The sequence below is a fragment of the Haliotis rufescens genome, unplaced genomic scaffold, assembly GCF_023055435.1.
Source record: "Haliotis rufescens isolate VD_foot unplaced genomic scaffold, xgHalRufe1.0.p SCAF_1, whole genome shotgun sequence".
Classification (NCBI taxonomy): Eukaryota; Metazoa; Mollusca; class Gastropoda; order Lepetellida; family Haliotidae; genus Haliotis; species Haliotis rufescens.
Genome location: NW_025963779.1, coordinates 39,371,754 through 39,387,479, shown reverse-complemented (window position 1 = coordinate 39,387,479; position 15,726 = coordinate 39,371,754). Strand labels below are relative to the sequence as shown.

At 40.0% G+C, this 15,726-nt stretch overlaps 1 protein-coding gene across 1 annotated transcript in view; it reads right to left on the bottom strand.

Annotated features, from left to right (window-relative positions):
- LOC124135758 (voltage-gated hydrogen channel 1-like) overlaps window positions 1-15,726 on the bottom strand; it is a 97,127-nt gene that overhangs the window by 21,388 nt on the left and 60,013 nt on the right. The window contains exon 8 of the mRNA XM_046501292.2: window positions 12,473-12,584. Coding sequence (XP_046357248.1) covers window positions 12,473-12,584 — 112 coding nt within the window. The remainder of the gene's footprint in view (window positions 1-12,472; window positions 12,585-15,726) is intronic.

Here is a 15,726-nt window from a genome sequence, read left to right as displayed (position 1 = left end):
ACATGTCTGTACACCTGACTGTCATAGTTATGTCTGTAAACTGGAACATCTATCCTGTCACATGTCTGTACACCTGACTGTCATAGTTATGTCTGTAAACTGAAACATCTATCCTGTCACATGTCTGTACACTTGACTGTCATAGTTATGTCTGTAAACTGGAACATCTATCCTGTCACATGTCTGTGCGCCTGACTGTCATAGTTATGTATGTAAACTGGAACATCTATGCTGTCACATGTCTCTACACCTGACTGTCATAGTTATGTCTGTAAACCTGAAGTCTATCCTGTCACATGTCTGTACTTCTGACTGTCATAGTTATCTCTGTAAACTGGAACATCTATCCTGTCACATGTCTGCACACCTGACTGTCATAGCTATGTATTTAAACTGGAACATCTATCCTGTCACATGTCTGTACACCTGACTGTCAGAGTTATGTATGTAAACTGGAACATCTATCCTGTCACTTGTCTGTACACCTGACTGTCATAGTTATGTCTGTTAACTGGAACATCTATCCTGCCACATGTCTGTGCACCTGACTGTCATAGTTATGTATGTAAACTGGAACATCTATGCTGTCACATGTCTCTACACCTGACTGTCATAGTTATGTCTGTAAACCTGAAGTCTATCCTGTCACATGTCTGTACAACTGACTGTCATAGTTATCTCTGTAAACTGGAACATCTATCCTGTCACATGTCTGTACACCTGACTGTCATAGCTATGTATCTAAACTGGAACATCTATCCTGTCACTTGTCTGTACATCTGACTGTCATAGTTATCTCTCTTAACTGGAACATCTATCCTGTCACATGTCTGCACACTTTACTGTCATAGTTATGTCTGTAAACTGGAACATCTATCCTGTCACATGTCTGCACACCTGACTGTCATAGCTATGTATGTAAACTGGAACATCTATCCTGTCACTTGTCTGTACACCTGACTGTCATAGTTATCTCTGTTAACTGGAACATCAACCCTGTCACATGTCTGCACACTTTACTGTGATAGTTATGTCTGTAAACTGGAACATCTATCCTTTCACATGCCTGTACACCTGACTGTCATAGTTATGTCTGTAAACTGGAACATCTATCCTGTCACATGTCTGTACACCTGACTGTCATAGTTATGTTTGTAAACCCGAACATCTATCCTGTCACTTTTCTGTACACCTGACTGTCATAGTTATGTCTGTACACTGGAACATCTATCCTGTCACATGTCTTTACACCTTACTGTCATAGTTATGTCTGTAAACTGGAACATCTATGCTGCCACATGTCTGTACACCTGACTGTGATAGTTATGTCTGTAAACTGGAACATCTATCCTGTCACATGTCTGTGCACCTGACTGTCATAGTTATGTCTGTAAACTGGAACATCTATCCTGTCACATGTATGTACATCTGACTGTCATAGTTATGCATGTAAACTGGAACATCGATCCTGTCACATGTCTGTACACTTGACTACTACAGTTATGTCTGTAAACTGGAACATCTATCCTGTCACATGTCTGTGCACCTGACTGTCATAGTTATGTCTGTAAACTGGAACATCTATCCTGTCACATGTCTGCACACTTTACTGTCATAGTTATGTCTGTAAACTGGAACATCTATCCTTTCACATGTCTGCACACCTGACTGTCATAGCTATGTATGTAAACTGGAACATCTACCCTGTCACATGTCTGCACACTTTACTGTGATAGTTATGTCTGTAAACTGGAACATCTATCCTTTCACATGTCTGTACACCTTACTTTCAGAGTTATGTCTGTAAACTGGAACATCTATCCTGTCACATGTATGTACACCTGACTGTCATAGTTATGTTTGTAAACCCGAACATCTATCCTGTCACTTGTCTGTGCACCTGACTGTCATAGTTATGTCTGTAAACTGGAACATCTATCCTGTCACATGTCTGTACACCTGACTGTCATAGTTATGAATGTATTCGAACATCTATCCTGTCACATGTCTGTACATCTGACTGTCATAGTTATGTCTGTAAACTGGAACATCTATCCTGTCACATGTATGAACACTGCACTGTCATAGTTATGTCTGTAAACTGAAACATCTATGCTGCCACATGTCTGTACACCTGACTGTGATAGTTATGTCTGTAAACTGGAACATCTATCCTGTCACATGTCTGTGCACCTGACTGTCATAGTTATGTCTGTAAACTGGAACATCTATCCTGTCACATGTATGTACATCTGACTGTCATAGTTATGCATGTAAACTGGAACATCGATCCTGTCACATGTCTGTACACTTGACTACTACAGTTATGTCTGTAAACTGGAACATCTATCCTGTCACATGTCTGTGCACCTGACTGTCATAGTTATGTCTGTAAACTGGAACATCTATCCTGTCACATGTATGTACATCTGACTGTCATAGTTATGCATGTAAACTGGAACATCTATCCTGTCACATGTCTGCACACTTTACTGTGATAGTTATGTCTGTAAACTGGAACATCTATCCTTTCACATGTCTGCACACCTGACTGTCATAGCTATGTATGTAAACTGGAACATCTACCCTGTCACATGTCTGCACACTTTACTGTGATAGTTATGTCTGTAAACTGGAACATCTATCCTTTCACATGTCTGTACACCTTACTTTCAGAGTTATGTCTGTAAACCCGAACATCTATCCTGTCACATGTCTGTACACCTGACTGTCATAGTTATGTTTGTAAACCCGAACATCTATCCTGTCACTTGTCTGTGCACCTGACTGTCATAGTTATGTCTGTAAACTGGAACATCTATCCTGTCACATGTCTGTACACCTGACTGTCATAGTTATGAATGTATTCGAACATCTATCCTGTCACATGTCTGTACATCTGACTGTCATAGTTATGTCTGTAAACTGGAACATCTATCCTTTCACATGTATGAACACTGGACTGTCATAGTTATGTCTGTAATCTGGAACATCTATGCTGCCACATGTCTCTACACCTGACTGTCATAGTTATGTCTGTAAACTGGAACATTTATCCTGTCACATGTCTGTACATCCGGCTGTCATAGTTATGTCTGTAAACTGGAACATCGATCCTGTCACATGTCTGTACACCTGACTGTCATAGTTATGTATGTTAACTGGAACATCTATGCTCCTTCATGTATGTACACTTGACTGTCATAGTTATGTCTGTAAATGAAACATCTATCCTCTCACATGTCTGTACACCTGACTGTGACAGTTGTGTCTGTAAACTGAAACATCTATCCTGTCACATGTCTGTACACCTGACTGTCATAGTTATGTCTGTTAACTGGAACATCTATGCTGCCACATGTATGTACATCTGACTGTCATAGTTATGCATGTAAACTGGAACATCTATCCTGTCACATGTCTGCACACTTTACTGTGATAGTTATGTCTGTAAACTGGAACATCTATCCTTTCACATGTCTGCACACCTGACTGTCATAGCTATGTATGTAAACTGGAACATCTACCCTGTCACATGTCTGCACACTTTACTGTGATAGTTATGTCTGTAAACTGGAACATCTATCCTTTCACATGTCTGTACACCTTACTTTCAGAGTTATGTCTGTAAACCCGAACATCTATCCTGTCACATGTCTGTACACCTGACTGTCATAGTTATGTTTGTAAACCCGAACATCTATCCTGTCACTTGTCTGTGCACCTGACTGTCATAGTTATGTCTGTAAACTGGAACATCTATCCTGTCACATGTCTGTACACCTGACTGTCATAGTTATGAATGTATTCGAACATCTATCCTGTCACATGTCTGTACATCTGACTGTCATAGTTATGTCTGTAAACTGGAACATCTATCCTTTCACATGTATGAACACTGGACTGTCATAGTTATGTCTGTAATCTGGAACATCTATGCTGCCACATGTCTGTACACCTGACTGTCATAGTTATGTCTGTAAACTGGAACATTTATCCTGTCACATGTCTGTACATCCGGCTGTCATAGTTATGTCTGTAAACTGGAACATCGATCCTGTCACATGTCTGTACACCTGACTGTCATAGTTATGTATGTTAACTGGAACATCTATGCTCCTTCATGTATGTACACTTGACTGTCATAGTTATGTCTGTAAATGAAACATCTATCCTCTCACATGTCTGTACACCTGACTGTGATAGTTGCGTCTGTAAACTGAAACATCTATCCTGTCACATGTCTGTACACCTGACTGTCAAAGTTATCTCTGTTAACTGGAAAATCTATGCTGCCACATGTCTGTGCACCTGACTGTCATAGTTATGTCTGTAATCTCGAACATCTATCTTGCCACATGTCTGTACACCTGACTGTGATAGTTATGTCTGTAAACTGGAACATCTATCCTGTCACATGTCTGTGCACCTGACTGTCATAGTTATGTATGTAAACTGGAACATCTATCCTGTCACATGTATGTACACCTGACTGTCATAGTTATGTCTGTTAACTGGAACATCTATGCTGCCACATGTCTGTACACCTGACTGTCATAGTTATGTCTGTAAACTGGAACATCTATCCTGTCACATGTCTGTACACCTGACTGTCATAGTTATGTCTGTAAACTGAAACATCTATCCTGTCACATGTCTGTACACTTGACTGTCATAGTTATGTCTGTAAACTGGAACATCTATCCTGTCACATGTCTGTGCACCTGACTGTCATAGTTATGTCTGTAAACTGGAACATCTATGCTGTCACATGTCTCTACACCTGACTGTCATAGTTATGTCTGTAAACCTGAAGCCTATCCTGTCACATGTCTGTACTTCTGACTGTCATAGTTATCTCTGTAAACTGGAACATCTATCCTGTCACATGTCTACACTCCTGACTATCATAGCTATGTATTTAAACTGGAACATCTATCCTGTCACATGTCTGTACACCTGACTTTCAGAGTTATGTATGTAAACTGGAACATCTATCCTGTCACTTGTCTGTACACCTGACTGTCATAGTTATGTCTGTTAACTGGAACATCTATCCTGCCACATGTCTGTGCACCTGACTGTCATAGTTATGTCTGTAATCTGGAACATCTATCCTGTCACATGTCTGTGCACCTGACTGTCATAGTTATGTATGTAAACTGGAACATCTATGCTGTCACATGTCTCTACACCTGACTGTCATAGTTATGTCTGTAAACCTAAAGTCTATCCTGTCACATGTCTGTACACCTGACTGTCATAGTTATCTCTGTAAACTGGAACATCTATCCTGTCACATGTCTGCACACCTGACTGTCATAGCTATGTATGTAAACTGGAACATCTATCCTGTCACTTGTCTGTACATCTGACTGTCATAGTTATCTCTGTTAACTGGAACATCTATCCTGTCACATGTCTGTACACCTTACTGTCATAGTTATGTCTGTAAACTGGAACATCTATCCTTTCACATGTCTGTACACCTTACTGTCATAGTTATGTCTGTAAACTGGAACATCTATCCTGTCACATGTCTGTGCACCTGACTGTCATAGTTATGTCTGTAAACTGGAACATCTATCCTGTCACATGTCTGTACACCTGACTGTCATAGTTATGTCTGTAAACTGGAACATCTATCCTTTCACATGTCTGTACACCTTACTGTCATAGTTATGTCTGTAAACTGGAACATCTATGCTGCCACATGTCTGTACACCTGACTGTGATAGTTATGTCTGTAAACTGGAACATCTATGCTGTCACATGTCTGTGCACCTGACTGTCATAGTTATGTCTGTAAACTGGAACATCTATCCTGTCACATGTATGTACATCTGACTGTCATAGTTATGCATGTAAACTGGAACATCGATCCTGTCACATGTCTGTACACTTGACTACTACAGTTATGTCTGTAAACTGGAACATCTATCCTGTCACATGTCTGTGCACCTGACTGTGATAGTTATGTCTGTAAACTGGAACATCTATCCTGTCACATGTATGTACATCTCACTGTCATAGTTATGCATGTAAACTGGAACATCTATCCTGTCACATGTCTGCACACTTTACTGTGATAGTTATGTCTGTAAACTGGAACATCTATCCTTTCACATGTCTGCACACCTGACTGTCATAGCTATGTATGTAAACTGGAACATCTACCCTGTCACATGTCTGCACACTTTACTGTGATAGTTATGTCTGTAAACTGGAACATCTATCCTTTCACATGTCTGTACACCTTACTTTCATAGTTATGTCTGTAAACCCGAACATCTATCCTGTCACATGTCTGTACACCTGACTGTCATAGTTATGTTTGTAAACCCGAACATCTATCCTGTCACTTGTCTGTGCACCTGACTGTCATAGTTATGTCTGTAAACTGGAACATCTATCCTGTCACATGTCTGTACACCTGACTGTGATAGTTATGTCTGTAAACTGGAACATCTATCCTGTCACATGTCTGTACAACTGACTGTCATAGTTATGTCTGTAAACTGGAACATCTATCCTGTCACATGTCTGTTCACCTGACTGTCATAGTTATGTCTGTAAACTGGAACATCTATCCTGTCACATGTCTGTACACCTGACTCTCATTGTTATGTCTGTAATCTGGAACATCTATGCTGCCACATGTCTGTACACCTGACTGTGATAGTTATGTCTGTAAACTTGAACATCTAACCTGTCACATGTCTGTGCACCTGACTGTCATAGTTATGTCTGTAAACTGGAACATCTATCCTGTCACATGTATGTACATCTGACTGTCATAGTTATGCATGTAAACTGGAACATCTATCCTGTCACATGTCTGTACACTTGACTACTACAGTTATGTCTGTAAACTGGAACATCTATCCTGTCACATGTCTGTGCACCTGACTGTCATAGTTATGTCTGTAAACTGGAACATCTATCCTGTCACATGTATGTACATCTGACTGTCATAGTTATGCATGTAAACTGGAACATCTATCCTGTCACATGTCTGCACACTTTACTGTGATAGTTATGTCTGTAAACTGGAACATCTATTCTTTCACATGTCTGCACACCTGACTGTCATAGCTATGTATGTAAACTGGAACATCTACTCTGTCACATGTCTGCACACTTTACTGTGATAGTTATGTCTGTAAACTGGAACATCTATCCTTTCACATGTCTGTACACCTTACTTTCAGAGTTATGTCTGTAAACCCGAACATCTATCCTGTCACATGTCTGTACACCTGACTGTCATAGTTATGTTTGTAAACCCGAACATCTATCCTGTCACTTGTCTGTGCACCTGACTGTCATAGTTATGTCTGTAAACTGGAACATCTATCCTGTCACATGTCTGTACACCTGACTGTCATAGTTATGAATGTATTCGAACATCTATCCTGTCACATGTCTGTACATCTGACTGTCATAGTTATGTCTGTAAACTGGAACATCTATCCTGTCACATGTATGAACACTGGACTGTCATAGTTATGTCTGTAATCTGGAACATCTATGCTGCCACATGTCTGTACACCTGACTGTCATAGTTATGTCTGTAAACTGGAACATTTATCCTGTCAGATGTCTGTACATCCGGCTGTCATAGTTATGTCTGTAAACTGGAACATCGATCCTGTCACATGTCTGTACACCTGACTGTCATAGTTATGTATGTTAACTGGAACATCTATCCTGTCACATGTCTGTGCACCTGACTGTCATAGTTATGACTGTTAACTGGAACATCTATGCTCCTTCATGTATGTATACTTGACTGTTATAGTTATGTCTGTAAATGAAACATCTATCCTCTCACATGTCTGTACACCTGACTGTGATAGTTATGTCTGTAAACTGAAACATCTATGCTGTCACATGTCTGTACACCTGACTGTCATAGTTATCTCTGTTAACTGGAACATCTATGGTGCCACATGTCTGTGCACCTGACTGTCATAGTTATGTCTGTAATCTGGAACATCTATGCTGCCACATGTCTGTACACCTGACTGTGATAGTTATGTCTGTAAACTGGAACATCTATCCTGTCACATGTCTGTGCACCTGACTGTCATAGTTATGTATGTAAACTGGAACATCTATCCTGTCACATGTCTGTGCACCTGACTGTCATAGTTATGTCTGTAATCTGGAACATCTATGCTGCCACATGTCTGTACACCTGACTGTGATAGTTATGTCTGTAAACTGGAACATCTATCCTGTCACATGTCTGTGCACCTGACTGTCATAGTTATGTATGTAAACTGGAACATCTATCCTGTCACATGTCTCTACACCTGACTGTCAGTTATGTCTGTAAACCTGAAGTCTATCCTGTCACATGTCTGTACTTCTGACTGTCATAGTTATCTCTGTAAACTGGAACATCTATCCTGTCACATGTCTGCACACCTGACTGTCATAGCTATGTATTTAAACTGGAACATCTATCCTGTCACATGTCTGTACACCTGACTGTCAGAGTTATGTATGTAAACTGGAACATCTATCCTGTCACTTGTCTGTACACCTGACTGTCATAGTTATGTCTGTTAACTGGAACATCTATCCTGCCACATGTCTGTGCACCTGACTGTCATAGTTATGTCTGTAATCTGGAACATCTATCCTGTCACATGTCTGTGCACCTGACTGTCATAGTTATGTATGTAAACTGGAACATCTATGCTGTCACATGTCTCTACACCTGACTGTCATAGTTATGTCTGTAAACCTAAAGTCCATCCTGTCACATGTCTGTACACCTGACTGTCATAGTTATCTCTGTAAACTGGAACATCTATCCTGGCACATGTCTGTACACCTGACTGTCATAGCTATGTATGTAAACTGGAACATCTATCCTGTCACTTGTCTGTACATCTGACTGTCATAGTTATCTCTGTTAACTGGAACATCTATCCTGTCACATATCTGCACACCTTACTGTCATAGTTATGTCTGTAAACTGGAACATCTATCCTGTCACATGTCTGCACACCTGACTGTCATATCTATGTATGTAAACTGGAACATCTATCCTGTCACTTGTCTGTACACCTGACTGTCATAGTTATCTCTGTTAACTGGAACATCTATGCTCCTTCATGTATGTACACTTGACTGTCATAGTTATGTCTGTAAATGAAACATCTATCCTCTCACATGTCTGTACACCTGACTGTGATAGTTATGTCTGTAAACTGAAACATCTATCCTGTCACATGTCTGTACACCTGACTGTCATAGTTATCTCTGTTAACTGGAACATCTATGCTGCCACATGTCTGTGCACCTGACTGTCATAGTTATGTCTGTAATCTGGAACATCTATGCTGCCACATGTCTGTACACCTGACTGTGATAGTTATGTCTGTAAACTGGAACATCTATCCTGTCACATGTATGTGCACCTGACTGTCATAGTTATGTATGTAAACTGGAACATCTATCCTGTCACATGTATGTACACCTGACTGTCATAGTTATGTCTGTTAACTGGAACATCTATGCTGCCACATGTCTGTACACCTGACTGTCATAGTTATGTCTGTAAACTGGAACATCTATCCTGTCACATGTCTGTACACCTGACTGTCATAGTTATGTCTGTAAACTGAAACATCTATCCTGTCACATGTCTGTACACTTGACTGTCATAGTTATGTCTGTAAACTGGAACATCTATCCTGTCACATGTCTGTGCACCTGACTGTCATAGTTATGTATGTAAACTGGAACATCTATGCTGTCACATGTCTCTACACCTGACTGTCATAGTTATGTCTGTAAACCTGAAGTCTATCCTGTCACATGTCTGTACTTCTGACTGTCATAGTTATGTCTGTAAACTGGAACATCTATCCTGGCACATGTCTGTACACCTGACTGTCATAGCTATGTATGTAAACTGGAACATCTATCCTGTCACCTGTCTGTACATCTGACTGTCATAGTTATCTCTGTTAACTGGAACATCTATCCTGTCACATATCTGCACACCTTACTGTCATAGTTATGTCTGTAAACTGGAACATCTATCCTGTCACATGTCTGCACACCTGACTGTCATAGCTATGTATGTCAACTGGAACATCTATCCTGTCACTTGTCTGTACACCTGACTGTCATAGTTATCTCTGTTAACTGGAACATCTACCCTGTCACATGTCTGCACACTTTACTGTGATAGTTATGTCTGTAAACTGGAACATCTATCCTTTCACATGTCTGTACACCTTACTGTCATAGTTATGTCTGTAAACTGGAACATCTATCCTGTCACATGTCTGTGCACCTGACTGTCATAGTTATGTCTGTAAACCCGAACATCTATCCTGTCACATGTCTGTACACCTGACTGTCATAGTTATGTTTGTAAACCCGAACATCTATCCTGTCACTTGTCTGTACACCTGACTGTCATAGTTATGTCTGTAAACTGGAACATCTATCCTGTCACATGTCTGTACACCTTACTGTCATAGTTATGTCTGTAAACTGGAACATCTATGCTGCAACATGTCTGTACACCTGACTGTGATAGTTATGTCTGTAAACTGGAACATCTATCCTGTCACATGTCTGTGCACCTGACTGTCATAGTTATGTCTGTAAACTGGAACATCTATCCTGTCACATGTATGTACATCTGACTGTCATAGTTATGCATGTAAACTGGAACATCGATCCTGTCACATGTCTGTACACTTGACTACTACAGTTATGTCTGTAAACTGGAACATCTATCCTGTCACATGTCTGTGCACCTGACTGTCATAGTTATGTCTGTAAACTGGAACATCTATCCTGTCACATGTATGTACATCTGACTGTCATAGTTATGCATGTAAACTGGAACATCTATCCTGTCACATGTCTGCACACTTTACTGTGATAGTTATGTCTGTAAACTGGAACATCTATCCTTTCACATGTCTGCACACCTGACTGTCATAGCTATGTATGTAAACTGGAACATCTACCCTGTCACATGTCTGCACACTTTACTGTGATAGTTATGTCTGTAAACTGGAACATCTATCCTTTCACATGTCTGTACACCTTACTTTCATAGTTATGTCTGTAAACCCGAACATCTATCCTGTCACATGTCTGTACACCTGACTGTCATAGTTATGTTTGTAAACCCGAACATCTATCCTGTCACTTGTCTGTGCACCTGACTGTCATAGTTATGTCTGTAAACTGGAACATCTATCCTGTCACATGTCTGTACACCTGACTGTCATAGTTATGTCTGTAAACTGGAACATCTATCCTGTCACATGTCTGTACAACTGACTGTGATAGTTATGTCTGTAAACTGGAACATCTATCCTGTCACATGTCTGTTCACCTGACTGTCATAGTTATGTCTGTAAACTGGAACATCTATCCTGTCACATGTCTGTACACCTGACTGTCATAGTTATGTCTGTAATCTGGAACATCTATGCTGCCACATGTCTGTACACCTGACTGTGATAGTTATGTCTGTAAACTGGAACATCTATCCTGTCACATGTCTGTGCACCTGACTGTCATAGTTATGTCTGTAAACTGGAACATCTATCCTGTCACATGTATGTACACCTGACTGTCATAGTTATGCATGTAAACTGGAACATCTATCCTGTCACATGTCTGTACACTTGACTACTACAGTGATGTCTGTAAACTGGAACATCTATCCTGTCACATGTCTGTGCACCTGACTGTCATAGTTATGTCTGTAAACTGGAACATCTATCCTGTCACATGTATGTACATCTGACTGTCATAGTTATGCATGTAAACTGGAACATCTATCCTGTCACATGTCTGCACACTTTACTGTGATAGTTATGTCTGTAAACTGGAACATCTATCCTTTCACATGTCTGCACACCTGACTGTCATAGCTATGTATGTAAACTGGAACATCTACCCTGTCACATGTCTGCACACTTTACTGTGATTGTTATGTCTGTAAACTGGAACATCTATCCTTTCACATGTCTGTACACCTTACTTTCATAGTTATGTCTGTAAACCCGAACATGTATCCTGTCACATGTCTGTACACCTGACTGTCATAGTTATGTCTGTAAACTGGAACATCTATCCTGTCACATGTCTGTACACCTGACTGTGATAGTTATGTCTGTAAACTGGAACATCGATCCTGTCACATGTCTGTACACCTGACTGTCATAGTTATGTCTGTAAACTGGAACATCTATGCTGCCACATGTCTGTACACCTGACTGTGATAGTTATGTCTGTAAACTGGAACATCTATCCTGTCACATGTCTGTGCACCTGACTGTCATAGTTATGCATGTAAGCTGGAACATCTATCCTGTCACATGTCTGTGCACCTTACTGTCATAGTTATGTCTGTAAACTGGAACATCCATCCTGCCACATGTCTGTACATCTGACCGTCACATATGTATGTATACTGTACCGTCACAGTTCTGTATGTCCGCTGCCACTTCTATCCTGCCACATGGGGCTCTCCTCACATCGCCATCAGATTCGTACTGTTTCAGCCGGTCCCGCAGTATCTTCAATTCGCTCTGTAAATGTGTATTTGAATGCAAATTGAATAAATAATGATGCAGCTGGATAACTCCAAGGCAGAGAAACCAGTACTGAGTTCCTAAGTGACTATTAAGTTTGGTTAAATATTGTTCATCGGTTTATCCTATCGGATCGTAACAAAACTAGCCCTGTCAAAACACCTCGTGGGTACGAGAACAAATTAGCCAAAGTTTTATCAAAGAATATTGATATATTTAATAAAAAAAGACACAAGGCTGAGATTCTATTTTTCATCCAAACTCATTCTTTCAACTTTTTCAGTTTGTAAACATTAATTACCAGTGTCTTGAGTGTAAACAGCTAACCAGCTTCAGTGGCAGAGAGATAAGTGAAGTCATTCGATTGTGACGTCATTGTAACTGATGACATCACCATGGTCTGCAAAGCATTGTCATGCAATTTCACTGCAGAATATCTTCTTCGGAGAGATCACTTGATCTCACCACGCAATATCTCCCTTGGAAGCCAGTTTTGGATGATAAATGGCTCTATCACGTTTAGGTGGAGGTTTCCGTCACAAAAGGTTATTATGTCCATTTCAACAACGTAATGATCATTGATTCAGTAAAATCAAATTTCCAAATGACCCATAAGGTTCTTGCATAAAGAGTGAGTGAGTGAGTGAGTTTGTTTTAACGCCGCCTTTAACAGTATTCCAGTTATATCACGGCGTGTCAGCTTAATGTGGGAGGAAAGCTCGAAGTGATGCAGGTCTTAGACGTTTACCACTTCGGTGAAACCGACGAGCACGGGTATGGTGCTGACAAACCTAGAAACATAATCGGGGCGAACCGGGATTCGAACCCACAATCATAGGTTTCAGGTGTGTTCAAGGGACGCAACTCTGCACAGCGAATCGCGGCGCCTTAGACGACTGGGCCACCCGTGCCCCCTCTTGCATAAAGATGAATTTACTTTGACAAACCATCCTGCTCTGTATAAGCCAAGTTGTAGAGATACACCATTCTGTTACTCTGTATAAGTGACTTTTGAGATTGACATCCACCATTCTGTTACACAGTCTGTATAAGTGACTGTAGAGATTGACATCCATCCTTCTGTTACACAGTCTGTTTAAGTGACTGTAGAGACTGACATCCATCCTTCTGTTACACAGTCTGTATAAGTGACTGTAGAGATTGACATACATCATTCTATTACACAGTCTGTATAAGTGACTGTAGAGATTGACATCCATCATTCTCTTACACAGTCTGTATAAGTGACTCTTGAGATTGACATACACCATATTGTTACACAGTCTGTATAAGTGACTGTAGAGATTGACATACATCATTCTGTTACACAGTCTGTATAAGTGACTGTAGAGATTGACATACACTATTCTGTCAATCTCTACAGTCACTTATACAGACTGTGTGACAGAATGATGGGATCTCTACAGTCTGAACAAGTGACTGTAGAGATTGACATACACTATTCTGTTACACAGTCTGTATAAGTGACTGTAGAGATTGAAATACACCATTCAGTTACACAGTCTGTATAAGTGACTGTAGAGATTGACATACACCATTCTGTTACACAGTCTGTATAAGTGACTGTAGAGATTGACATCAATCCTTCTATTACACAGTCTGTATAAGTGACTGTAGAGACTGACATCCATCATTCTGTTACACAGTCTGTATAAGTGACTGTAGAGATTGACATACACTATTCTGTTACACAGTCTGTATAAGTGACTGTAGAGACTGACATCGATCCTTCTGTTACACAGTCTGTATAAGTGACTGTTGAGATTGACATCCATCATTCTGTTACACAGTCTGTATAAGTGACTGTAGAGATTGACATCCACCATTCTGTTACACAGCCTGTATAAGTGACTGTAGAGACTGACATACATCATTCTGTTACACAGTCTGTATAAGTGACTGTAGAGATTAGCATACATCATTCTGTTACACAGTCTGTATAAGTGACTGTAGAGATTGACATACACTATTCTGTTTGACAGTCTGTATAAGTGACTGTAGAGATTGACATCCATCATTCTGTTACACAGTCTGTATAAGTGACTGTAGAGATTGACATACACTATTCTGTTACACAGTCTGTATAAGTGACTGTAGAGATTGACATACATCATTCTGTTACACAGTCTGTATAAGTGACTGTAGAGATTGACATACACTATTCTGTTACACAGTCTGTATAAGTGACTGTAGAGATTGCCATAAATCATTCTGTTACACAGTCTGTATAAGTGACTGTAGAGATTGACATACATCATTCTGTTACATAGTCTGTATAAGTGACTGTAGAGATTGACATCCATCCTTCTGTTACACAGTCTGTATAAGTGACTGTAGAGATTGACATACATCATTCTATTACACAGTCTGTATAAGTGACTGTAGAGATTGAAATCCACCATTCAGTTACACAGTCTGTATAAGTGACTGTAGAGATTGACATCCACCATTCTGTTACACAGTCTGCAGTCTGTATAAGTGACTGTAGAGATTGACATCCATCATTCTGTTACACAGTCTGTATAAGTGACTGTAGAGATTGACATCCACCATTCTGTTACACAGTCTGTATAAGTGACTGCAGAGATTGACATACATCATTCTGTTACACAGTCTGTATAAGTGACTGTTGAGATTGACATACACTATTCTGTTACACAGTCTGTATAAGTGACTGTAGAGATTGACATCCACCATTCTGTTACACAGTCTGTATAAGTGACTGTAGAGATTGACATACATCATTCTGTTACACAGTCTGTATAAGTGACTGTTGAGATTGACATACACTATTCTGTTACACAGTCTGTATAAGTGACTGTAGAGACTGACATCCATCATTCTGGTACACAGTCTGTATAAGTGACTTTTGAGATTGACATACACTATTCTGTTACACAGTCTGTATAAGTGACTGTAGAGACTGACATTCCGTCATTCTGTTACACAGTCTGTATAAGTGACTGTAGAGATTGACATCCACCATTCTGTTACACAGCCTGTATAAGTGACTGTAGAGATTGACATACATCATTCTGTTACACAGTCTGTATAAGTCACTGTAGAGATTGACATACACTATTCTGTTACACAGTCTGTATAAGTGACTGTAGAGACT